A 25,371-nucleotide genomic window follows, 5' to 3' on the forward strand; every position below is an offset into this window, starting at 1 on the left:
ATGAAGGACTGCAGCCCATGGGAAGGACTCATGATGGATGGAGGACTGTCTCCCGTGGGAGGGACCCCTTGATGGAGCAGGGAAGAGTGAGGAGACTTCCCCCTGCGGAGGAAAGAGCAGCAGAGACAATGTGTGATGAACTAACCCCAACCCCAATTCCCTGTCCCCCTGCGCCGATGGGGGGAAGGAGGTAGAGAAAATCAGGAGTGAAGTTCAGCCTGGGAAGAAGGGAGGGGTGGGGGAAAGGTGTTTTAAAATTTGGTTTTATTTCTCATTATCCTACTCTGATATGACTGGTAATAAATTAATTATTTTTTTTTCTGCAAGTCAAGTCTGTTTTGCCCATGACAGTAATTGGTGATTGATGTCTCCCTGACCTTATTTCGACTCACAAGCCTTTTGTTATATTTTTTCTCCCCTGTCCAGCTGAGGAGGGGAGTGACAGAACATCTTTGGTAGACACCTGGCATCCAGCCAGCATCAACCCACCACACAGCTGTAGAAATATACAAGCATATGTATTGATTTAGGAAAAGGAAAAACAAAATGTCTTCTACTCACTTGAGGTAGCTGTCTCACACACAAAGGTGACGAGGTTATCTTGAATCTTTTCAAAGGCATCAAAGTCATCAACAATAAATACATGACGCTCACTGGGCTTGCTGGCAATCTTGGCCAGCTCATTGTAATCTACGTCAGCCACACCAACCACAAAGACACTGAAGCCTGCAAAAATAACACTTGTTACTTGAAATGTAGTAAACATACATTACCATTGTTCAGGTCAGTATTTCACAAACCACCTCTACCATTGATTTCTCAGGCTCTACCTGGTCTTTTATTTGGCCTTCATTATGAGCACACATTCTGGATATCCTTTCAACCTATCCAAGCTCAGGAGGGATTAAACTGATTTTTGCATCTTTCAAAACTTTCTACTCCTCCCTTCATTGATTTTTGTTGGACATTATCCAATCTCACACAGCCTTGGCTACATAGTCTCCTCACTCTTTCATACAAAATGTACAATCCTCTCAACTCTGCAGTATCTTAAATCTGTTCTGTGTCCAAAATCTCTGTGCAGACTATTAGTTATCCAGTTCTTTACCTGTTGCCCTCTCCTGCACTTCATGCTTCTTAGTTTCTCTTTCACTTTCTTAATGTGGTATTCATCTCACTAATTTTTACTTTCCAAGTTAGCAACAAGTCTAAGCTAGTTGTCTAGCGTTCCTCTATAATCAACAGACAGACATGGGCAGATTCAGAATGCAATTCATCGCACCTCCCTAAGATGCTAACAACTTCAAGATAGAAGAAGCCGTGGTCTGTGGATGCCTATCTGTTGCTTTCTTCGAGCCATAAAAGGACCATACATGATGACCTTAGACTAGACATTTAGTTGTTAGATGGCTTAAGTCAAACAAGAAGAACCCAGACCCTTCAATTTGATCATATCACCATGTGTAATGGCATAATCTCCTTCTTTGTCAGGGTGATTTTCCTCTTCAAGTCCTTAATTAGCATCTCCTTGACTTCTATATCAAGTTTTTGGTTCCTGCTAGCTTCTAGCCTTTACAGAATTCTGTCTCTGACTCATTTCTTCCTTTCCCTTCTCCTACCTAAGCCTCCATGTGATAAATGGACCTCTCTTTGCGATACCAGAAAACAAGGAAGAAAAAAAGGTCACCGCACAATTCAGCACTATACAGAAAAAAATCTCCCACAAAACTTCATTTACAAGAAACTGCACAGACATTGGAAATGCTGGTTGGAGGCTGAAAGCAGAATTCAAATTTATTGCAAATGATAAAGCTATTTTTATTTACATTTTTAATTTTTCAGAAAGAAGATAATTATTCCTCTGTAGCCAATTCCGGTGAAGCTTTGGCTGAAATACTCTGTCCAGCTTTGAGCACAACATTTAAGATGCAAAGAAACCAAAGCAAGTAGAGAGGAGACGAAAAACGGTAAGAGGTTTGGAAAACATGATAAACAGGAGGTTGAAGGAAATGGGTTTGTTTAGTCTAGAAAAGAGAAGACAGAAAGAGGAAATGACAACAAACTTCAAATATGAAGGCCCGTTACAGTGGACAGTGATCAACACCTTTCCTGGTTAATTAGGTAAATGAAAAGAAGACAATCATTTAATTAGCCTGAAGAAACACTTAGGTGAAATGTGAGGCAAAGCTTTCCAACTATTAGGGTAGGTAAGCACTGAAGCAGATTATCCAGGGAGACTGTAGAGATTTTTATTAATAGGGTAGCCAAACATCTTTAGAAACCATCTAGACAGAGCTGATGCCTTCAGATCACAGAGGCAGAGACGACAACTTGTAGTTTACATGGCAACGATCTCCGTAAGGAAGTACAACATCTCCTTACTCTGGGAACAGGCCTCCATGTGGTTTATGCACTGAAAGGCAAAACTGCTGGGTGCAGGGACAGGAATAGAGTATTAGGCTCACATAAGCCATATTCAGCAAATCTGAAGAGGAAGTGCAACACTTCTTTGCTCAAAAGGCAATGAAGGAGTCAGTTCAGACCCAGTTCCACCAAAAGCAACTACTTAAACAGGAGATCCACTGGTTTATATCAGGTAAATCATAAAGCTCAAAAAGTCAGGCCCATTACATCAAAAGCACTAGACTGGAGTACACTTCACAACGGTCCCTGGGGTCCACACATCAAGGAAGTAAAGAAGTAACCAAAAGTCATGTCTATGAAACGATATGCATGAGGAATTACTTGAAAGCCTTGGGAAGCCACAACCTTCCTCAGAGAGAAAGCTAGAGAAAAAAAAAAGTCTGGCCCAGACAGTCTAAACTTTTTAAATAGTTTTGGTTTTCCCAAATATTCAGAATATGTTTCTGAGTCCATAAACGATGAAAGGATTCCCAGATAATTGAAGCATCACTTATAATTGCATTGCTTAACACGTAAGGAAATGAAAGAGCCAGGTACTGCGAATTGCTTACCAGAGTGCTGTATGACCGTTGCTGCTTTCCTCACCTCATCCTGAGACCGACCATCTGTGACAACAACAAGTACCTTGGGAACACCTCGCCTCATGCCACTCTCCCAAGTCAAAACCTTTTCTTTGATAAATGTTAGGGCTTTGCCTGCAAAGAGCACAATGAACAAGGAGTCAGCCCTATTATCCACAAGAGAAGAAACCCCTTACTTTACTTTGAAAGGGCAACAGCCACACAAGCTAAAGTAGAAGAACATAAAAACCTAATTCTTCAGCCATTCAATATTAGCATAATGAGGTAGTTTCTGAAAATATTTTATCCTAAAGAAATATAATTACTGCTCAGAATTACCTGTCCTTGTGTTTCCTCCTCTGTACTGAATATTTTGAAGAGCTCCCAGGGCCTGGGCCTTGTCATCAAACGTATTCAGTTTAAATTCAGATTTTGCCTCATCACTGTACTGCACAAACGAAACCTGAAATGCAACATATCACAGTGTTCAGTCTCATACCTCCACGTTCAGACCAGTTCTCACCACTGAAATCAGTATTGTGGTATATTAGTAAGCATTAAATAGTTGAAAAAATCTGTTTAATGTATGTATGATAATGCACACACATACATATTTACAGACACAGATGTCATCACAGCAATGTGCACGCAACACTTTTTTCTTTCTTTCTCTTTGTGTATGAAATGTCAAGTGACCTTAAATAAGTATGATTAACTTATTGCTATTACTATGATGCAGTATATATAGTGCCTATTCTCTGCTTCTGAGCAGATGTACAGTATCTACAAAACCTCTTCCAGTTTTTTTCAGGAAATATAAAAATAATTTGGCAATAGAATGTCAATAAAGTTGGAGATATACAAAATTGTGTACTCTTTTGCCTTAAATACTGGAATACAATCACTGAATGTTTATTCTGAAATCATCTTTAAATATTATATCTATATACTGTATTTTGCTCCTTTTAATGTTCTAAAAAATTGCAATATTATAATATACTAATTTGATGCTGAATAGACATCTCTCTGTATGTATATATTCACATTTATTGAAGTAAATTCCCTTTTAAGTGATTAATATCCAATTCAAAACCTGAGATTGTTGCAACTATCTCAAGAGGAAATATGTTACTAAAAATTAGCATTTACATGTCTCTGTCACCTATATTAGGCCTTCTCTAGCTCTAGGTCGGGGACCATATATGTTCACAGGAAAAAAAAATATTATAAAACAAACAAACAAACAAAAGGAAAGGAAAACTACCTGGTATAGATTAGAGCTAAGAAGGATAAAGGATGTCTGAGACAAAGCAAAATATGAGGGGTATCTTTTCCTTAAAAATATCTAGAGGCTTAAAGATAGGGAATCAAAGACCTAAAAATATGCTTAGAAGATGAAAGGCAGTTCATGAGCAATGCAAATAGTTTTTATAGTTACTGGGGAAAAATCACTCCCACAATCTCCCACAAAAAAAACACACCTTCAGCCTTCTAACCAAGGAAAATGCATTGCACCTGCAGGTCATTGCAATGCTCCAGAAATACCCTGTAAGAAACTCTCTCACATCTCTTCATCTAGTGAAAGAGAAATGGTTATGGGAACCTAGGCAGTGACCTCATCCAGCTTCCCATAAGCAAATGAAAACCAGTAATAGTGCAAGGCTTACAGTAAGAAGCTGTCTTAACTGGAAGGAAGGAAATGTCTTTGACTTAACTATGATCAGCCCAGAAATCCTGAAAGTCTATTCCTCATTAGCTGTTACTGTTTACCCTTTAAAGATGCATTAATTCATAAAGAGGACTAACTTTTTTACCTTTTCATACTTTCACTATGCCCACTGTGGAGTGGACACATCTCTCTTTAGGATGGGATGAAGAGACTTCTGCAAGTGCCTCTCTCAAAGGAATTCTGCCTACTTACTCCAGTGGGATTCTAGGAAGCTCGACAAGACAAGGCTGATGGCAAGCCACCTGGACTCTACATGTACAAGACTCCTTTCTTACATTGATAAATTAAAAAGTGAACTTAAGGTTCACTCAACAGTCAAGACTGTTCCCAAAACAGATTTCTGATACGACACAGACAAAACCTAGCATATAACAACTAGGCTGTGTGCCAGTTGTTGATGCCCTATACAAAGAAACAAAACTATAAAATTAACCATACATTGACCATACATCACCCTAGTTTCTCTGCCTGGAGGATTCCCACACTACAACTTTTGTCTTTCAGAATAGTAACCTCTCAGGATAGACTGGATTTCCTTTGTATTTACAAAATGACCAACATATTTCATAAATAATTATACGTGCACACACATACACATACACATGCGTTGTACAACAGTCTAATACAAAAAAAATGACAGCATTCTGAAAGAAAGGAAAAATCAGGTGTAACTTTAGTAATTCAGCTTCATCTTCAGTTTCCCTCCGAAATGTACCCAATGGAAATAACAAACCTACCTGGATTCCAGCAGGATTAATCAAGTCAAAGGCTCCTACTGTGTTAAAAACAAATTTCACTACTTTGTTGAAGTTATCATCACCAATACTCCAGGAAGCGTCAGTCAAGAATACTATGTCTGCTTTGGCACCTCTGCATACTGAAAGACCAAGAAAAGGAACACTTAAAAGACATCGGTCATATCACTGTGAAATAAAGAGCACTGCTTCAAAATTTGAAAATTCAAGAATGACAAATATTCAGCAAACTTGTATTACCACACAGTCAACCTGGCAGACAGCTAATGCTCAACACAAAAACATTTATTAAAAATTTTCAAAGTTCAAGAAATGAGGAGAAGCTCAAGAATCGGATGTAGATGTTTTAAATTACTTCTTTTTTTCTAATCAGCTGCCATAAAACATAAATTGTCTGTTGAGGGCAGACAGACTCACAGACTTGCTGCAGAGCTATAGAATATCATGAATTTTTTCCCCAAATGTATGCACCTTCCTGTTCTAAACCACGAAATGTTGAAGTCTAGTACATACAGCTCAAGAGCAAAAGGATGGCATTAGGAAACTGGTCTCAAACTTATTTCCCTAAAATGCTGTGCTAGTTTTAAATCTACTTAAGTTTATGAAAAATAGAATTAAAGTCTGAAGCAGTGCAGCAACTACATAAAAATACTGAATAATTCTACACATAAACATACCATCCCGAGCTGGAGGGATCGTAGGAGGTGGAGGAGGTGTAGGTGGTGGAGTTGGTGCCTCTGTAGGTTTGAGGACTGAAATGAAATAATAATTTTTTTACTACATATGAATTATTTCAATCAAGGAAAAACTTTAGATTATGTATTATATTACCACACAGAAAGATTCTAATCTTTTCTCACTAACCTGAACAATGTATAATTTGTAGGAAAACATTTCTTTCGTCACAACAGTAATGAGATTATAGCTATTGTTAAAACAAAGGTACATGATTTCATTATAACAGGAACACTTTTACATGAGCTGAGTAACACTGCACTCTGATAATGCACCTGTTTTTTATCCAAGTGCTAGGAAATACTTGAAGAAGAGCATAAGAATTTCCCTCACAAACTCCAGTTGACATTATACTGAGAGAAAGAGGAAAGAAGACCACTTAAAAGGGTATTGAAAGCCATTTAGGAGCAAGACAGGTTCTACAGCTGAAATAAGACAAGTTCTATAAGTAAAACTTAAGGTTCACAGTATCTATTACCTACCTGTACGTTCCCTCATAGAGACTGGAGGTCCCTCAAGGTTAGGGGTCTGAACAAAGACTGTAGCATTGTATTCTGTGTCTGGTGAGAGGCCAGTAAAACAATGGCTCGTTTCTGATCCACGTACTGTGATTTCCTGTCCTCTGGAACCTGTCAAAAAAAAGCCCAATGGAAAGAAAGTCAGAACCCACTATTTCCCTTTTAATATATGTACAAACAAGCGTAAAAATTAGAGACCTCTTGAGAGGAGGTTGGAGTGGGTGAGACAGCAGTCTTATTCTTGTCCCATAAAAGCGTTTCTAGACCAAGATTATGTGGTGATTATGCACCCTGAAGCATACTGGAGAGTAACATAGCAGCGTACATGTGAAACCCAGGTAACTAGCGGGGTCCCAGTAATGAAAGTTAACTTGACAATAGGCAGCACTGCCTCTTTGCAGCTTTTTCACCACTGTAGAAAAACAGGTTATGTCCAGAGCTTTAAAGCTCAACCAGATGTATTGTGGCTTCTGGTGGGTGCTTGCCAGCAATCCAAATAAGTGGTGTTGACACTGAAATAAGACAATTATGTTTCCAGAAAATGCAAAAAATAAAATGCACTTACCATCAGCTGGGTTTAGCTTCAGTCTGTAGGAAGTTGCTGACCGATGAGGTGACCATCTGATACAGAAAGTATCCCAACCCACTTTGTAACTTGTTAGGTCAGTGACATTCAAATATACTGTGAACAGAGAAAAAGATAAACTGTTCTCTGGAAGACAGTATGTAATGGGTGAAGCACATCAAAACAAAAATTATATTAGCAGTGCTGGTCCAGAACTTGGGTTTTTTTAAAATACTCACAGAAGGAAAGAACAGTTCCAGTCAAATATCTTCATTTTCTGTTACACCCTAGAGATCCTAGCCTAGCTATTTACAAAGGCCCGAAGTCTGACACCCTTCCCGTATTGGGTAACAGCCCATTTTATGAGTTTTCACATGAAATAAGTTGAGTTCTTTATAAAATAAGAAACTTCCAAAAATCGGAATCTGACTCATATATATGGCAGTATGGAAGGAATGTACTGAGTCAACAAAACTCATGATGCTTGATTCATCTTAACTGAAGAAATTTTTAGAAGTTTCTTAGCTGAGGCCATCAACAAAATCATCTCCTTCTGAAAAGCTGAAGTTTCAGTCTCTGGACATCCCTGTGAGATAAAAGCAGAGTAGCAAAAACCTAGACCTGTTTAGCATGGTTAGATTCTGTAGTACCCTGGAGACAGTTAAAGACTGACTCCAACTATAGCTGATTAAAATTTTAGGAAGCAGACTAGAAAATTTTATATCATCAAATCATTACTTAAAACTATATTTCCATTACTGTTGCCAAGCTTAGTGTTTTTAAGATCCATACCATGGACAGATGATAAGTATTCTCCATGAGAGGATTTTCAGACTTTCTAAGAACCAGCCTTAAAAAATCCTTTCTTAATCAATGTCATCTCAGATCAGCATAAGTACCTAGCATGATTACTACAAAATTATTTTGACTTACATGTAGTGCCTTGATCTGTCAAAGGTATGCTCATTCCAGAATCATACTGGGCATAAACATTCACATCATAAGTAGTACTGGGAGACAGATTATGCAAGGTGTAGGAAGTCACTTCTCCCACAAAAACCTCCATGGGTTCATTTGAACCTTGAATCAAAAGAAGTATTAAGTAAATACAGAGAAAGAGAGAGAGAAATATTCATGATTAGGTGAGCTACAAAACTATCCACTGTCCTTTACATGTCATTAAGCGTTAATCTCATTTTCTCTAAAACAAAACATACTGATTTCTTAAATTTTAGCATATTAGACTGTTGCAAACAGAACATACACATAGCTTTACAAGCTACTGTGCAATGGTTGTGTTTAACTTATAGAATGGTATGTATATTGTTTCACTGTCACATAAAACAAAGGTTCTGAAGGACATTAGCACCTAAATACCCATCCAATACTCATCTCACATACACCAGTTCATATGCTCAGAAGGACAAGAGGTATTAAGGAGAGGAAAATCAAGTCTCGTCCAGGACTTTATCTAGTCACTGTATTAAATTTTAACTATACAATTCATTCTTTGTAATTGAATGTATGAAACACTGTGTTTGATAGTTTGTGCTTCATATAAAATACTGATAATAAGACTTAAGCTTCCATCAAAATCAGTAAACAAAGGAAATAAATAAATCCTTTAACACAAACATTTCATGATACTTATGATTTCTATTCTGATCTCCCATTAGCCACCCACTATTCTGAAAGTGGTATACTCAGAATGAAGAGGCTTTCTTACCCACAGGTTTGTATACAATTTTATAGCCAAGAACAGGGGATGGTGAAGGATCCCAGGAAACTCTGAATCGTGTATACCATTCATCAGTTATATACATATTCTGAGGAGGAAGCAGGCCAACTAAAAAGAAAGAAAAACAATTCTAATTAGACTAGTGACTTTTTTTCAACCTCTGGAAACTTACACTGTAACTCTGTCAGGTAATAATCACATCAAAGGCATAATTAACATAATGAAAACTTAACAATGTTGGAGTGCTCAAGAAAGATGTGTCTTAAATTTAAAAAAGAATATACAATATTAAAACTAATTACCTGTTCTGCCATTTCCAGTCAGTTGTCCACCATCTCCATCTTCATACACAGCCACAACAGTAATTTTATATGGTGTATCCGATTGCAGAGGTTGTAATATCACATTATTTCTTATCCCAGGAACTGTTGTCTAGAACACAAAAGAAACAGGTAAACAAATTCACAGTCCTGTAACTGATCAATAATGACAGTAACTAGAATTAAAAATCTGTTTTGACACTTGATGCACTTTTTTTATGTCCACTGTAGATAAAGTTATTTGGGATATCTTAAGGGTTATAGCCTATAAACAATTATTAGTCATTGTTACTTTAAATTATAAAACACTGTGGTCAGCACAAAATGATAAATCAAATTGACTCTTCAGTCCCTACCCTCAGATCAGACTGAGATGTTGCAGTTCCTCACCAAGATTTCAGTACTGTTCCCTCACAGAATAGAAAAAGTCATGGTGATGTGTTTGGAGACAGAAAAAGAGAAAAAAGCTCCTAAAATGGGGACAGAAGTCATTCATGCTACTCATCAGCTTCATTTCTACCTTTTCATTATCCTCACCTTAGGATATAATTCTCTTGAGAGAAATAACAGTCTGAGAAGGATAGAACCACAGAATGGTTTGGGTTGGAAGGGACCTTAAAGATCATCCAGTTCCAACCCCCTGCCATGGGCAGGGACACCTTCCACCAGACCAGGTTGCTCCAAGCCCCAAACCCCCATCCAACCTGGCCTTGGACACTTCCAGGGATTGGGGCATCCACAGCCTCTCTGGGCAACCTGTTCCAGTGCCTCACCACCCTCACAGTAAAGAATTTCTTCCTTACATCTAATCTGAATCTACCCTCTTTCTGTTTAAAGCCATTACCCCTTGTCCTATCACTACATGCCCTTGTAAAAAGTCCCTCCCCAGCTTTCTTGTAGGCCCCCTCTAGGTACTGGAAGGCTGCTATAAGGTCTCACCAGAGCATTCTCTTCTCCAAGCTAAACAACATCAAGGAAGCTCTAAATATTTTGATATGTAAAAACGTGCCTGTTTATGCATCCCTTAATCTCCTCAACTTCCTGGTGCAGCCATACACTATTGCTCCCTTCTAATGAAAAGGTAGGTATAATCCAAAAAGTAACACTGCTCCATAAAATGGCCATAAAGCACTGAAACTACAGAAAGAAAGTCTCTATCTAGAGGTATCTATCTCAAAAGCACGTCCCAGTCAACATTTTCCACTATTACTTGATAAAAATTTTCAGCTGTTTGAGACTTGCTATTTTTATGTGTGTTGAAAAATATGCGTGTCCTGATTAACAGGTCGAGTAGGGAATTTTCAACAACTGAATTTTCAGCATGCCCTATATGATAATATATAAGCAGTAATAGCATTTAAATAGCACTCTATACATTACATTTTGGCTGGTGGCAGTCAGCAGGAATTCTGCCATTGACCTCTATAGGATCTGAGTTTGGCTTTGCTATAAGCACTCAGAGAATTTTATAAGCTTCTGATTAACCTGTTCTATCATTAAGCTGCAGGAAATTAAACACAAACACTTATAATTCATACTGAACCTTACAAAAGCAAGTTAGATGCTGAACCAAAGTTACCATTACTTTCTTATTAAACTCTGCCAAATCTCTTCAATTTATAAAATGCAGGTTTATGTTTATTCTGTGTATTACCACACTGACTTCATAACGAATAGAATATGAAGTAATATATGGCTATTCACTGTAGCACAATGTTTGAACTAAATGTCAGGAAGCAGGTTCTGCTCAGAATCTTCTGATTAATGTGTGACATATTTAACATTTTACACACAAGTTGATTCATTAAACCGTATACGTTCTGCAACTTTGTGAGGAAAAAAAAACCTGTTCCATATAAACCGTGGCTTCTCAGCATTGACAACAATGACCAAAGTACCCATACAGCATGCAGAGTGTATTACATGTAGAACAGGTGTCTGTTTTTCTGTAGCCTAAAGGATTGACTGAGAACATCTCAGTGCTTACTAAGGAATTACAGAACTTACATATTCATCGATAGGGTCTCCCACAGTGGGTGAATAAATGATTCTGTACTGCTGGACTGGCCCATCAGCATGGTCCCATTGTACAGAAAGGCTGTTTGTGGTCTCGTCAAACACTCTCACATTCCTTGGACCACTGCGAGGCACTAAAGAAAGAAAATACAGAAGGTCGTATGGCACATGATTCTTCCAGTTCAGTGTCACTCTCACTGGTTCAAATGCTGCCCTGAAGCCAAAGCTAAGGGCCCTCTCTGAAACTCTGAATAAACAATGTCCTGGTTTTGGCTAGGATAGAGTTAACTGTCTTCCTAGTAGCTGGTACAGTGCTGTGTTTTGGGTTCAGTATGAGAAGAATGGTGATAACACACTGATGTTTTCAGTTGTTGCTGAGTGGTGTTTACACTAAGTCAAGGGTTTTTCAGCTCCTCATGCCCAGCCAGCAAGAAGGCTGGAGGGGCACAAGGAGTTGGGAGGGGACACAGCCAGGACAGCTGACCCAAACTGGCCAAAGGGGTATTCCATACCATGGGACGTCATGCCAAGTATATAAACTGGGGGGAGTTGGGCTGGGGAGGCACTTGGGAACTAACTGGGCACCCGTCAGTGGGTGGTGAGCAATGGACTTGTGCAACACTTGTTTTGTATATTCCAATTCTTTTATTATTATTGTCATTTTATTATTGTTGTTATTATCATGATTAGTTTCTTCCTTTCTGTTCTATTGCTGTTCTTATCTCAAGCCATGAGTTTTACCTTTTTTTTTTCCCAATTCTCTCCTCCATCCCACTGAGTTGGGGGGGAGTGAGTGAGCGGCTGTGTGGTGCTTAGTTACTGATTGGGGTTAAACCAGGACAAACATATACAGGTAGATTTAGTCGATAATATAGCAGTGCCTGAAAGTCTTAAATAGAAACAGGGCCTTAACTGGAGGAACTGGAGCAGAATGGAAGGGAGAGAACATCAGAGGGATGTGCACAGTGAGCATCTATATACATTCTGCTTCTCAGACTCTTGCAGACAAGTATAAATATAGCCTGTCACATGTGCAAGTTTTAGATGAATATGGGGATTTAACAGAGAAAGCAGAGAAGCAGCAAAAGACAGGTGACCTATTATTGCCATAGACAGTTTCTTTACATGTTATTTCTAGAAGGAATTTTAAAGAAGCCAAGCGTAAGCCAACCAAGACCCCACAAGCTAAGTTGTAACAAGGAGGTTTTGGTGTTTAGGCATCTCCAGGAAAAAACAAACATGTGGGGAGGCTGACATATACAATTATCAGGTAAGACACAAAACACGAAGCAAATCTTTTTCTGTTGACGGCAAATTCTATCCATCTCAATGTGCTATTTTTTTTCCAAAAAACCAATTGCTATTTATCTGTAATGACATGTCAAAGAACAGTTTTTAAACTCTTAAACATTCAAATTAGGCTTGTTTCACAAGTGAAAATTACATTGGTGATTATGCATGTACCACAACTGCCAGACAACATAGCAAAAGCTCCCCTGCACAGAGCCCTATAATTGCTTCAGCCATAACTCAGATGCATTGATCTCAGAGTTGCACTGAATGACTTACCCTATTTGTGACTGTAACCAATTTTATAAATTCTTCACACATCAATTTTGACACATATTTCAAAAAACAAGTACTGACTGACTCTTACATGTTCTTCCTTGTGCTGGGCTTGGATTTCCTTCTCCATCTGCATACAGAGCTATAACATTTATTGAGTAAGCAGTGTCAGGAGTCAAGCGCTCCAGCATCACATCGCGAGTGTTGCCTGGTACCACAATCTAAAACAGAAACAAAAAGCACCTATATAAAAAAACGTTCAGTTTATACCATGTCTTGTTAGAATGAACAATTTGAATGCAATATAGAAAAATTTGAAACATGACCACTCTGCACATTTTCCAAGAAAAATAATACAAGTTTAAAATAATGAAATAATATTGAAAAAAGTTCAAGAGCAGGTGGGAAAAAAATGACAAATACATAAGAAGCTCTCATTTTGCAAATGGAATTGCTTTTTTTTTTTTACATTTTACATTAAAATAGTTGAGAAAAAAAGAAGAAACATTCAGGAACAGAAACCAAAAAAGTAAATTCTGTCATGGTTTACTGCCATACAAAGGACATTTTCTAACAGGTACTAATAGACAAGTTCCCACTCATGTGAAGTAATATGCAGTTTCACTTTATAGATGCAAATGATTCATTAAAAATTCTTACACTTCCTTACATAAAAACATATTCATCTGTATGTGTACAATGTGGGTGTACATTCTGTGTGAGTGCATTCACAGATATAGCTCTAATATTGCACCTATTTATACACAAATCCAAGAACTCTTACTTCACATCTGGAGGCCAAATTTTTACCCATATCCAGACTTCACTGCTCACCAAGACCTACTTAAACACTAACGATTTGGGGTAAACAGATGGTTTAGTGGAAAAATCACATAAACTTGGCATCTGGTTTCATAATTAAACATTTCCTAATAAATATTTGTTGTTTCCTTCTCTCTTAAAAAAAAAAAAAAAAAAAAAAAAAAAAAAAGAAAAAAAGAAAGAAAGGTTTTACTTTAACTCATCTTCACCTGCAATGTGATAAAGGATACTCAATCCTCAATACTCAGCTTTAAATGGGAGAGTCTTATTTCTTATTTCTTTTATTTCACCAAATTAAGCATTTATTTATAATGGACTAAATTCCTGTAGACACAGTGTTTTCAGCAGGGACACTCCCAGCCAGACAGTTGGCCTCAGTTTATTATTATTGTTCTACACTCATTGAAGGAAGCAATATCCTCCACAAACTTTTAAGGAATAGTATAAAAACTAAATTACTTACAGATTCTGATGGCCTTGGGCCAGACAGTGGAGAGTAATTAATTCTATATTGCTGTACTGGACCTGGAGCAGGTTCCCATCGGACATTCATGCTGTTTGGTGTGGGATTGTAAACTTGAATGTTTCTTGGTGTTCCTCTCTCCACTAGATCAAGGATAATTTAAATTAAGTTTTACAAAGTTGTTTACATAAGTTCTAGTTCTACTTGAATTTACAACAGTACTCAAAGGGATCTGAAAAGTGCTTCAGAACCAAGATAAACACATTAATTTTGTTATCCCAAAATCTACAAATCTAAAAATCTCAGTGATTAGTCTTTACAAACATCCCTGCCAGGCAGCAAAGTACATATGTTTATACTGCAAATTGAAGTTATAATCATAATACTTTGTTACTTCCTGGGAAATTTTAAGCACATGGTATAGACATTAGCATGGATTAACACCAATATTTGCCATTTGTTCACCACTATTGCTACTGGCACTACAATTAAAATTTTACTATGGTGTGGAAGTAAACAGTAGGTTCACTGCACAACATAAGACCTGAGCTTGCCTGAGATAAGTGGACCTGAAAGCCAAATAAGCAAAGAAAACAGAATAAGTCACAGAGCTCCAAAAACAACCAAGCAGTTAAACAGAGTTTCTTATACTTATGTTTTAGCTTTGGGGAAAATAAACTTCCACATTTGATGTAAAAACAATTCTAATGATCTCAGCCACTCACACAAAAAATCCTAACATTTTCTTGGAAAGGACTATTTTACTTACAAGTTCTTCCAGTGTCAGAGACACGTCCACCATCCCCCTCTGGGAAAACTGGAACTACAGTTACAGTATAAGGTGTGTTGGGTTCAAGGGTCCTCAGGATAACATAGTTTGTGTTTCCTGGTACTGTGGTCTACAAATTGAATCAGAAAGGTAAAGGCATGACATTTACATAAATATGCAAAAAGTTTAAGCTTTTTTGTATCACCTCCCTTACTCGTCCACCACATCCCATTTCTAGGATGTGATAAAAACTTTACAGAAGGTGAAGCTTGAAGTAACAGGGTTCATGGTATCTTCTGGAATTGTCTTTCAAGAAGGTTTGGTGTTGGACTTAACAAAAATGATTGTAAGTTCTATGCTTTCCTATACAACCCCTTACAGATATCTTCACTTTTCGGGCCAGATCCTGTACTACTAATAACAGTAGCAGAATCTGCAGTGATCTCTTTAGTGACTACCACTTAGCAGCTCAGAGCCATTAAAAGGTCACTTTCTAAATCAAAAAAATAAACATTACATAACACTACAACATGCTAATGACAAGAAGTAATAAGTAGCTCATGTTAGAAGGTAAAATTCCACAGCATTTAAGAATATTTATCATCAGTATCTCTCTAGATGCTATTGAAACAGTAGCAATTCATGTACTCCTCATTTCACAGGCACATCAAATTGCATAGATGTGGAAAAAGAAACGCAAGTGGGAAAGAATAATATTTTCCCAGTCTGCAACATGGCTTCCCATTTTCAAGATTGTTTTAGCTCTTTAGCAATGAAATAATTTTAGGAGATTAAAATAAGACACCCATGTGGATTTTTCTGCTTTCACAAATATCATCCCAGCTGACTGCCTACAGTCACATGACTTCTTAGCAGTAAAAATGGGTAGAAATTAGGTCTGCTGACTTTATAGCCTTTTCTACACCCTGAAGTCAGCTTTACATTCACACACACTGCCCTAAGAATAAACAAATAAAAAATTGTATGTGGCATTAAATCCCTGTGCTAAGAACTAATCACTGAAGGTCTACTATATAATATCAAACTTCTGTAATACATATGGGAGTAACCAACTTTCATGTAGGTGCTCTGCATTTTCTCCAGGGTAGCTATGAACTGAAAAAAAGCCAGTGCATAGGCAAGCAAGACCCACTTCATTCAGCAGTATTTCTCTCAGTAGCACCATGAGCTGCAATTTATCTGAGACGGTTAGTGACATCCACACAAAGTATTTACCATTTCTTCTGCACCTCCAGCTGTAGGTCTATAAAAGACTTTATACTGGCGAGGACTTCCTTCTGCATGATCCCATCGAATGTTCAGAGTACTGGTGGTTGGGTCATAAACTAGCAAGTTCTTCACAGTAGTGAGAGGTTCTGAAACAGATCAATGAGCTGTCAGAAATGTGGAACTACATTCTCACCTGTGCTGTCAGATCATGCCTACGTAATGTATCATTAGGAAATTTAAAAACAACAGGTTTCATAGTTCATGTTGAATGTCATTTGTCTTCATTAATCAGAACACATCACCCCATCCAACAGCAGAAGGAATGCTAAATATAGTAAGAAAAATTTCTTTCTGGTCACTATTTTAGAATTATACGATAAGCTCATTAGGATTGTTTTCTTCATTCCTCACCAAAGACATTGTTATGTCTGACTTTCCATTGCAGACCCAAAAGTAAACTAAGTACAAATCAATTAATAAATTTATTAATAAATTTTTAGTTAAATAAATAAATAATTTAAAAGAGTGAATTGGTTTTTATGCCTGAAGTGCCTTTGGTAGCAAATCACTCAGTGCTTTCCATAGCAGGATCAAAACAATGCTATCAACATAAAATGGTACAGTCTCAAAATGCACATTGTAAAGGTCAGCCTCTGAACTGAAGGTGGAAAATAGTAAACTTATACTTAACAGCACACATAGGAGAGTCACATGCCTTCAGATGCTTTAGGTGTTTTAAATAAATTGTGGCATAAGACAATTAAACAGATTAAAATGAGGAATAAGTTCCATAGTAGCATTAGGGTTTCTTTAGCCTTAAAAGCTGGGCGTCCGGTCTAAGGTGGTGGTCCAGGGTTTCTCTACAGCCAGTAGACTGACAGGCCTTCTTACTTTAGATACTTGAAACCCATCAAAGGACAAATGACAAATACAAATGGGATGAATTTCACCACAAGAAAATTTTCTCAGCTAATTTGAAAAGCAATATATCAATATTGTTTCGCACCTAGTACGGTCTCAACAAGTTACTTACTGGTTCTGCCTCGTCCTGTCATTCGTCCCCCTTCACCATCTGCATACATTGATGACACAGTAATAGCATATGGTGTGTCAGGCTGCAGCTTCTGTATCACCACACTGTTCTGCCGCCCTCCAACCATAGTCTGCAGTAAAATGAAAGAAAAAGATTAAAATTTGGTTTATGCTGCCCTTTTATGCTTACTGTTACAGTGAAGAATGTATGCATTTGATGCAGAGTGGAAAACACTATGATATCATACGCTGCAATGCTCTTGTGACTGACAGTAGACATTTAACAATAATAATATTTAGTACATATTCATCTCAGCAAGTTTAGACAGAGTCCAGTGACACAAAGCCAGAATTCTTTAAGACCTCCAAACTTGCATATAACCACAATTATATAATAAACTGCCAGTTCTGTGCCAGCACAGAGCTGTTTCTCTGCATTGCCTCGGACTATATCATATTGAAATCAATGATAGTCTTTTATTCATTTTGACAGACTTCGAACTGGGCTCTTTAAGCTCCACTCTCAGGTAGAATGCAAGCATGGAATAAATTACAACACTCTGTAGATCTCTAATGTACATTTGATACAATATCAACATTGTTCCTCCTTGATTTCAAAAATTTTACAGTATGATACTTCAGCTTCTAAAAAGTTTGTTAAGAGTTTAAAATCATTATACATCTTTCAATTTTTTCTTTTACATATAATCCTGTGATCACAATCTCCACCAAGTAAAAGATTTACAGTGTACTGAGAGTAATACTTAGGTCTTCAGCATTTGTGAAGCATGAGCTTTTTGGGTTTTAATTGCACAAAATTATACTTGCTCAAGGGCATCCTTTGTACTTTTAAGACTATCTGCACATTTTCAAAGCCTATTCAGCTACTATGTTGTCACAACACTTAAAAGCTTCTGATGGTGAAGAACTGATAATGAGCAAGCATTTATACATCTTCACATTTCATAGAAGTAGATTATTTTAATTTAAAGGATTTTTTTTATTTGTACCCAAGTGTACAAAGCTCAGTTCAAAGCATAAATACTTTTAGTATCTCATCACAGCTGCCTCCACATTTTAGCATTTATTTGCCTTTCAAAACCTGACCCTAAGTGATCATGATGGTCTCTGAAGTTTCAAGTGCAGTTTTTGCAGAGTTGTCTTCAAATCACCTGTGCTCTTTCTTGGTGCTGAGGCCATTAAATGTCAGACAGAGCAATAAAAAACTTCTAGAAATTCTGTTTTAAATATTTCAGTGGGTACACAGCTACTGCCTACCTAGCAACTGCAGTTTACTTAAATATCACAGTAACAAAAAAAGCAGACAAGGATTTACTATCATATGACTGACAATTGTTTGCAGACAGACATTAAAATGCCATGAACAGAGCACAAGTGCTCTGTGTGCTCTCCTCAGAAAGAGGTGTCTTCTCCAACTGCCAGTGCTGGACTTTATCCAGTTGTGAATAATTAAGTCTATTGTTTGCTCAAATTTCAACAGAATGCTCATAATTCTTTTTTTGCTCCAGTACCAGCAATTAATTACAGATATTAATTAACCTTACTGCTGCTCCTTATTCCTGTAGTGACTTCTCACTAAACTTGCCTTCAACTACTCAATTCATTCAACAGTTCAATTAACTCAAATACATGTTGTTCAGAAGGGAGTAAAAATGGGTTCATAAGCATCCAACCGATTCTAAAGTAAACGTTCCTAGATACGCTTCTGAACACGTGTGATCTCCGATTACAGGAACAAATCAAATGAGTGTGGTTCTCATCTGAGACTGTTCCTCTGAGTCATTTGGAAGTAACCACAACAGCCTCCCACTGCAGAATAGGGCATTTTTAAGTAGCACACATTTCTGATAAACAGGCTGACTGAATTACCATTCCCAGGCTGTGTTGCGTAGGCCGCCAGTAGTCAACACAGCTTTTGCTGACAATGCAGGGAAAGCTGGCTGATCATATGGTACTGGCTCTCTCTATCATTACAGCTGCTCAATCATATTAAAAGACACTAAAATACCTTAAACACTTCCCTAGCATATGTTTTGCATGGATTTGGTTTTGCAACTGCTGCTTCTGAGTGGTTATTCTGTCCCTAGCATGGTAAGAGGCAGTCTCAGCTGTCCACAATATGTTCCATGGCAAAGTCCCTCTGCTAGCACATGAACCACACCATGAAAACAATGGAAAACTCTGGACTATGGAAGTAGTCATGATAGTTCATATTATTGATTGTTGTGATAACTATATATCCATGACTTGTAGTCTCATGTGCTGATTGACTTGTTCCTCAACAGATTTTAACTTTATTCTAGTTATATCTATAGATCATGATTTTCAAGAAAACAGGTTGTATCCAAAGTTATTTTTGCTCCATAAAGAGCATTCTGTCTTGGATTTGAAAGGGGAGAAAGAAAAAGGTGGGAATATATACTTATTCACTATAAATATAAATTTTTCACCTAAAAGGTGATTAACATATACACCGTTGTGCTTTGAAAATAAATTATGCTAAAAGATTACTTTGCAGAACTATCATTTAAGGTTGAATAACTATAGCACTTTAAAATTAGTTACCGACTGTTCAGGGCCATCCCCACTGATAGGCTGGTAAATAACCCTGTATCTCTGCACTCGGCCACTGGCAGGATCCCACTTCACAGTTAAACTGTGTGAAGTTGCATTGTACACCTGAAGGTTTCGTGGGCCACTCTTTGGGGCTGAGAAACATAATAAAGAAAAGAATAAATATGTAATTCAAGCAAAAAGCAGGGACAAACACTTCATTCATACTTTTAGGGCTGCATGAATGCCTGACCAAAAGCAGAATGTATTAAGTACAAGACAACATAAATTGTAATGTTTGTAAAATAATAAACATGTGGTAATCTAGTGTTTAGGATTCTTCCGAATATACAATAATATTTATTAAATGATCTCAGCTTTTTAATGTCAACATTCCTCACAGTTTAGAAAAAGATATCTCTGAGTTTTCTTTAAAAATACCATACCTGGAAATTCAGATTCTTACCTTGTGTGGTGATAGGTATCAAGGGTACTAGAAAAAAGTAGAAAGAGTTTTCAGAATTCTTATATGTGTATGCCTTCTGATTTAATAACTATGAATAACAACATGCAGAAACCCTTTAATTACTTACATGTTCGTTCACTGCCAATGAGGTCATCACTTTCTGATTCATCAGGATAGATGGCAGTAACTGAGACATCATACAATGTATCTGGATTCAAATTTTCAAAGACCAAACTATTCTCATCCCCATTTAAGATAGTCTTGTGGAAAAAGTAAAAAAAAAAAAAAAAAAAAAAAAAGTAAAAAAAAATAAATAAAAACAAACCAAACAAACCAAACCAGAGAGCGGGATGTAACTGAGTAACTTCTTACACAGTAACATCACTACAAGCACAACAGGAGGGCTTGCAAGTTATAGGCCATTTACTAATCACATTTCTGATTATAAAAATATACCCTCTGAGAGACTGCCCACAGAATCTTATGGCAACTATCTTTTCTTACCTCCTGTTTTTCCGGTCTTCCATAGGGTCCCCAGGTTATTCTGTATAGAGAGACATCTGGAGCTCCATGATCCCAAGTTCCTCTAAAACTATTCGTGGTTACATCTGTGATTCTGAGATTGACTGGTGCTGGCACAGGCTCTATTATGAGAAAAGTAAAAATATTCCTCAAAACGTAACTATAAAATAAATAGTTAAACCAAGGAATTACTTATAGAAAGAATTTAGAAGATTATGTAGAAGATTCATATCTCAGTTACCATGCTTCTAATGACTCCAATAAAAAGCTGTAGTATAACCCAGCCCACCTACACTAAGCAAATCGTCCTTCACAAGGTCACATCACCAGGTCATCACCTGATAAAACACAAGTAGCTCTACTGACCTCAGCAGAGGTCACAATTCACGTGTCTGGTCACAGCAACTGAAGTCCTAGCTGTTACATTTTGGAGTAAGGAGTAATTATGAACTCCCACACACAGAGGTCAAGCTCCTGCATGTGTTTCTCCCAGATCTTAAAATTCTTTATATAAGCCAAATAAGACATGACTGAATTACACTACTTATTTAGAAAGAATTCACAGAGGTTAACTTTAGGTTAAGGAGGCAAAATATTATAGCCACTGGGAAGAAATGAGTAAATAGGTAAAACCAGAGAATTAAACTAATTTCTTTGGCAGAGCTTTCCTCCTTTTCCTTACACACATAGTCACACGAAACCACAGCTATAGAAGAAAGGCTAGCACAAAAGCAAGCAAAAATTATCCCACAAACATTTTTAAATACACCAGGCTACAAAATGAAAAATTCCAAAGAAAAAAGGAAGAGAGAGAGCACATGCATGTTTTTTCTCTTTTTCACATCAGAGTGAGGGGCAGTGATAAGGTAACATTGCTCATTTCTAGTCTAGCTTTTCTGGTCAGCTGTCTTAAACCTAGGTCAGGATGAGGGCTTCCCTGATATCAGCTTTCTCCTTTCAGGCTGTCACTGCTCTTGTATAGAGGTCGGTTCTTACTGTTTGTGCAACATCATTTCCTTGCCTCTATTTGTTGAGATTACTTCAGATGCTGCCTTTGTGATTCTCCAGATACAGTACATGGTTTAGCATTCCATGGTACAAAAACTCTCTTGGATCAGAAGCAAGATCATATGTCTCTCTAATCCTCTAGCATATGCCCCAACTTCCTACTCACTTTCCTAGATTACTGCATAGGCTTGATAAAGCTTTCCTCTGCCCTCATATTTTCTTACTAATTCTACCCCTACTCTCCTCCTTCAGCCTCTAAACACAAATAATTTTGCTTCAGTTGCTCGTCTGTCGCCTCTCTGCAGACTGCAGCCTCAGTGTTTACTGCAGTAAGACACTGAACTCATCTAAAATTCCCAGGGATTATTATACTGCAAATCATGCTACAAATGCAAGAAAAACTTGTCTCAGATAAATTAAATTATGGTTCCACCTAAACTCAGTAATATACTGCAACACACAAATTAAATGGAACATAAGGCAAAAATAACCACAAGTAGGGTTATTGGGAAAACTTACGAGTGACAGCTTCTGTATTTATCGGTAGGGATTCCCCTTCATCGTATACAGCAACAACTTTTATGTTATACAGTGATTGGGAGGAAAGGTCAGAGAGAGTAGTACTGGTTTTGAGTCTGTCAATTTCCACCTAAGAACAAAAATAGTGACTTAATAATTGTGAATTGCTCTATTTCTGACTCTGCTTTTGATTAAATGACAGAAATGCCTGTACTAAAAACAGAAAAGTATGCTGCACCAAATTTTGCCATTTACCCCTAAATTTACATCTTAATATTGAGAGCTATCTACTAACTCCCAAAGCATATTGTCTCAGATGTTAGTACTACTTGTGGATCTTTCACTGCTTCATTCTTTTGGAAACAAGGATGCAAGCTGCATCTCCAGAAAATTCTTATTCCCTTACAAACACATATAATCCTTCAAGAGCGATTCATGCCTAGCAGCGCAATTATGGAAAGCTTGCACATAACTCAAAGACATCTCTAACAATGCTCACACTTGTTCTGACAGTGGGCAAAGGGGATAACATACCTATATTCCACAATCCTGTCCTCCTAATTGTAAGCTATTCTTACAGTTTGGCAAGCTAACACTTAGGCAGAGAGTAGGAATGGTTATTTATCAAAGCACAGGAAAATTCTCCACTCAGTTTGAGGATTTTTCCTCTCTGGAGAAGGAAGAGGAGAGTACACAAAGAAATCTCTCTCATGCTTATTCAGTTTCCAAGAAATCAGTACCCTTTCCTGACTGCAATCACCATGAACTGATGTTCTTTATTCTCAGTGGTGGCTTATAAATACTACTTTTACTATTATTTTAGCAACCTAGCTCCTCAGAATAAAACTATCTTCTAGTACTTTCAAAAATGTTCCTGTCATTTACCTCCTTTACATCAGCTTCATCAGCTATTTTGTATCTTAGGATGTATTTTCGAACTTTCCCTGGAGCAGGATCCCAAAGGACATTCATGGTGCTGTGAGTAACATCCTGAACTGTTAAGCCTCTGGGTCCAGGCAAAGGTACTGTAAAAATAATGACAGTAGTAAGTGAAAATGCTATTCATGGCAGAGGTATAGGTCTCTCGCAGAAGGAATTAAATTCTTTTCATGCATTTCATTGAAATGGAGGCAATAACTTCCTGGGAAGTTCATTGCTCTGGCCATTAGATGACACAGCTTAAGAGCTTTTTGTCCCTGTCATGAGCAAAATAGCTATAAACTACAGTAGCTTCACCTTTGTAAATTATGAGCACAATGCTTTTATAAGTATCAGTGCTTAAGATTATAACTTTTGGTGAGAACAGTCACTTTTCATGTACAGTTAAGGGTTTAACATTTTTTTAAGAACATAAGAATAACCATACTGCGTGCATCTAGCCCAGAAACATGCCTCTGCCAGTAGGAAATGTTTAAGAAAAGGTGTCTAGTGAAAGGTTTAAAAAAGAAAGCCATGTTTAGATCAATTTTTTTTCTTGGTATGGCATATTTTCTTGGCATTTTCTATACTTTAGAGAATGTCTGAAATTGGGAACAATGTTTCTAAGTTAATGCAAGCAAAATTGAGACTTTAAAAACACTATAACCTCAAGATTGTCTAGCCAACGCCCTTCATTATTCAAGGAAAACCCCTTTTTGTTCCTCTTTTAATAGTTGGTCCCTTTTCATTGAAATTGCCTTTAAGATCTTCTGGAAATGTATGAGTGCTAGAAAATGCATAAAACATGGAAAAGTTGGTTTTCTAAACAAAAACTGAATATAAAAAAACTCTTGCATGAAATAAAAAGAAAGTTAAATGTTGCTGAAGCAATAACAACAAAGAAAAAAAATCAAGATGTCCATACATGTCACTTCCTGGGTGGTGAGTGGGTCACTGGTGATATCACCAAACAATACATAAGCTGTTAAAGTGTACTCAGTATTGGGGATGAGATCTACCAGCTGAACTTCATTCACTGATGGTCCAACACGCATCTGCACGTGAAAAATAACATACCTTGTTTAAAAAACTGAAGAAAGTAATGGCACAAAAGCAAGCAATGATTTAACTTCAAGGGAATTTTGTTTGTGAGATTCACAGTGTATTTACAGCTTCCTGACTGATGTCATTGTATACAATATCCCAGTAAGTTCACTGCACTTCAAGAAGTACATGCCAGTCTCTTTGGACTATTATGATATATCAAGAAAATCTATCCATTTTTCTTAATTGATTTTTGGTAGAGTGCAGGAAATGAAGACAAATTCTCTTACCTCTTTCTCTGTGGTTGGGACTGTGGCATTCACAGCTTCATATGTTAACAAATAACCAGTAGCTCCATTGAGAGGTTCCCATCTCACTCGCATGGAAGTTGATCCAATGTCATAAACATTCAGGTTTCTGACTGAAGAGATTGGCACTGCCAAATAAAAGATATATATGAATTTATTTCCTTCACCTTCTTCACCTTTCATATTGCACATCACAGGTAGTACCACTGAGAATATTGCACATGGGTATTAGGGTACATTACAGATAGCAGAAAAGCAATCTGCAAGTAGTGGTATTTTAAATGGTGCTTAGTTTAAGAATGAGGTAATGGTTGTCACATATTGAATGTGCTATAGATTTGCTACACACAGCTAAAACGATCTTACAAGTCTGCACTGGAACACTTGAATATTCTAAAAAGCAACGTGAACTCACATGAATGCTCTAATATGAAACAGAACTTGACTGGTTTGGAATATGTACTTATAAAAGGATTTCTTGTACTTTCTTCTTTTCTTCTGTATTTCTCAAATTATTAAACAAACATAAAAAATTACCACAGGCTTCATAAAAAATATGTACATACTTTAAGGGTTTATGACAAGCCTAATACAAAACAATCAAAGAATTGAAATGAACACCTAACATTCAATATACTTAAAGTGGCAGGAAAGTCACCTTATGTTGCATTCAGCATAAATATACCTAAAATCAATCATGTAGACAGCTGGTAATAGAATCGTAATGGCTAAGTTATGTCTCATAGAAGTGATGTAATTCTGTTGAACTG

The 25,371-nt window shown here is 37.2% G+C and overlaps 1 protein-coding gene across 5 annotated transcripts in view; it reads right to left on the reverse strand.

Annotated features, from left to right (window-relative positions):
• Window positions 1-25,371, reverse strand: part of COL12A1 (collagen type XII alpha 1 chain) — a 107,376-nt gene that overhangs the window by 33,688 nt on the left and 48,317 nt on the right. For all 5 annotated transcript variants that reach the window (XM_049817783.1, XM_049817788.1, XM_049817784.1 and 2 more), the window contains 24 exons: window positions 24,584-24,729; window positions 24,175-24,304; window positions 23,217-23,356; window positions 22,332-22,461; window positions 20,787-20,926; window positions 20,410-20,542; window positions 20,283-20,309; window positions 19,829-19,971; window positions 17,244-17,373; window positions 16,217-16,356; window positions 14,981-15,110; window positions 14,212-14,354; window positions 13,018-13,147; window positions 11,352-11,494; window positions 9,327-9,456; window positions 9,013-9,132; window positions 8,220-8,366; window positions 7,287-7,403; window positions 6,686-6,832; window positions 6,146-6,220; window positions 5,451-5,590; window positions 3,324-3,447; window positions 2,976-3,119; window positions 562-726 (listed from right to left, as the gene is read on the reverse strand). In XM_049817783.1, coding sequence (XP_049673740.1) covers window positions 562-726; window positions 2,976-3,119; window positions 3,324-3,447; window positions 5,451-5,590; window positions 6,146-6,220; window positions 6,686-6,832; window positions 7,287-7,403; window positions 8,220-8,366; window positions 9,013-9,132; window positions 9,327-9,456; window positions 11,352-11,494; window positions 13,018-13,147; window positions 14,212-14,354; window positions 14,981-15,110; window positions 16,217-16,356; window positions 17,244-17,373; window positions 19,829-19,971; window positions 20,283-20,309; window positions 20,410-20,542; window positions 20,787-20,926; window positions 22,332-22,461; window positions 23,217-23,356; window positions 24,175-24,304; window positions 24,584-24,729 — 3,114 coding nt within the window. The remainder of the gene's footprint in view (window positions 1-561; window positions 727-2,975; window positions 3,120-3,323; window positions 3,448-5,450; window positions 5,591-6,145; window positions 6,221-6,685; window positions 6,833-7,286; window positions 7,404-8,219; window positions 8,367-9,012; window positions 9,133-9,326; window positions 9,457-11,351; window positions 11,495-13,017; window positions 13,148-14,211; window positions 14,355-14,980; window positions 15,111-16,216; window positions 16,357-17,243; window positions 17,374-19,828; window positions 19,972-20,282; window positions 20,310-20,409; window positions 20,543-20,786; window positions 20,927-22,331; window positions 22,462-23,216; window positions 23,357-24,174; window positions 24,305-24,583; window positions 24,730-25,371) is intronic.

This window comes from Accipiter gentilis, chromosome 15 (assembly GCF_929443795.1).
Source record: "Accipiter gentilis chromosome 15, bAccGen1.1, whole genome shotgun sequence".
Taxonomy (NCBI): Eukaryota; Metazoa; Chordata; class Aves; order Accipitriformes; family Accipitridae; genus Astur; species Astur gentilis.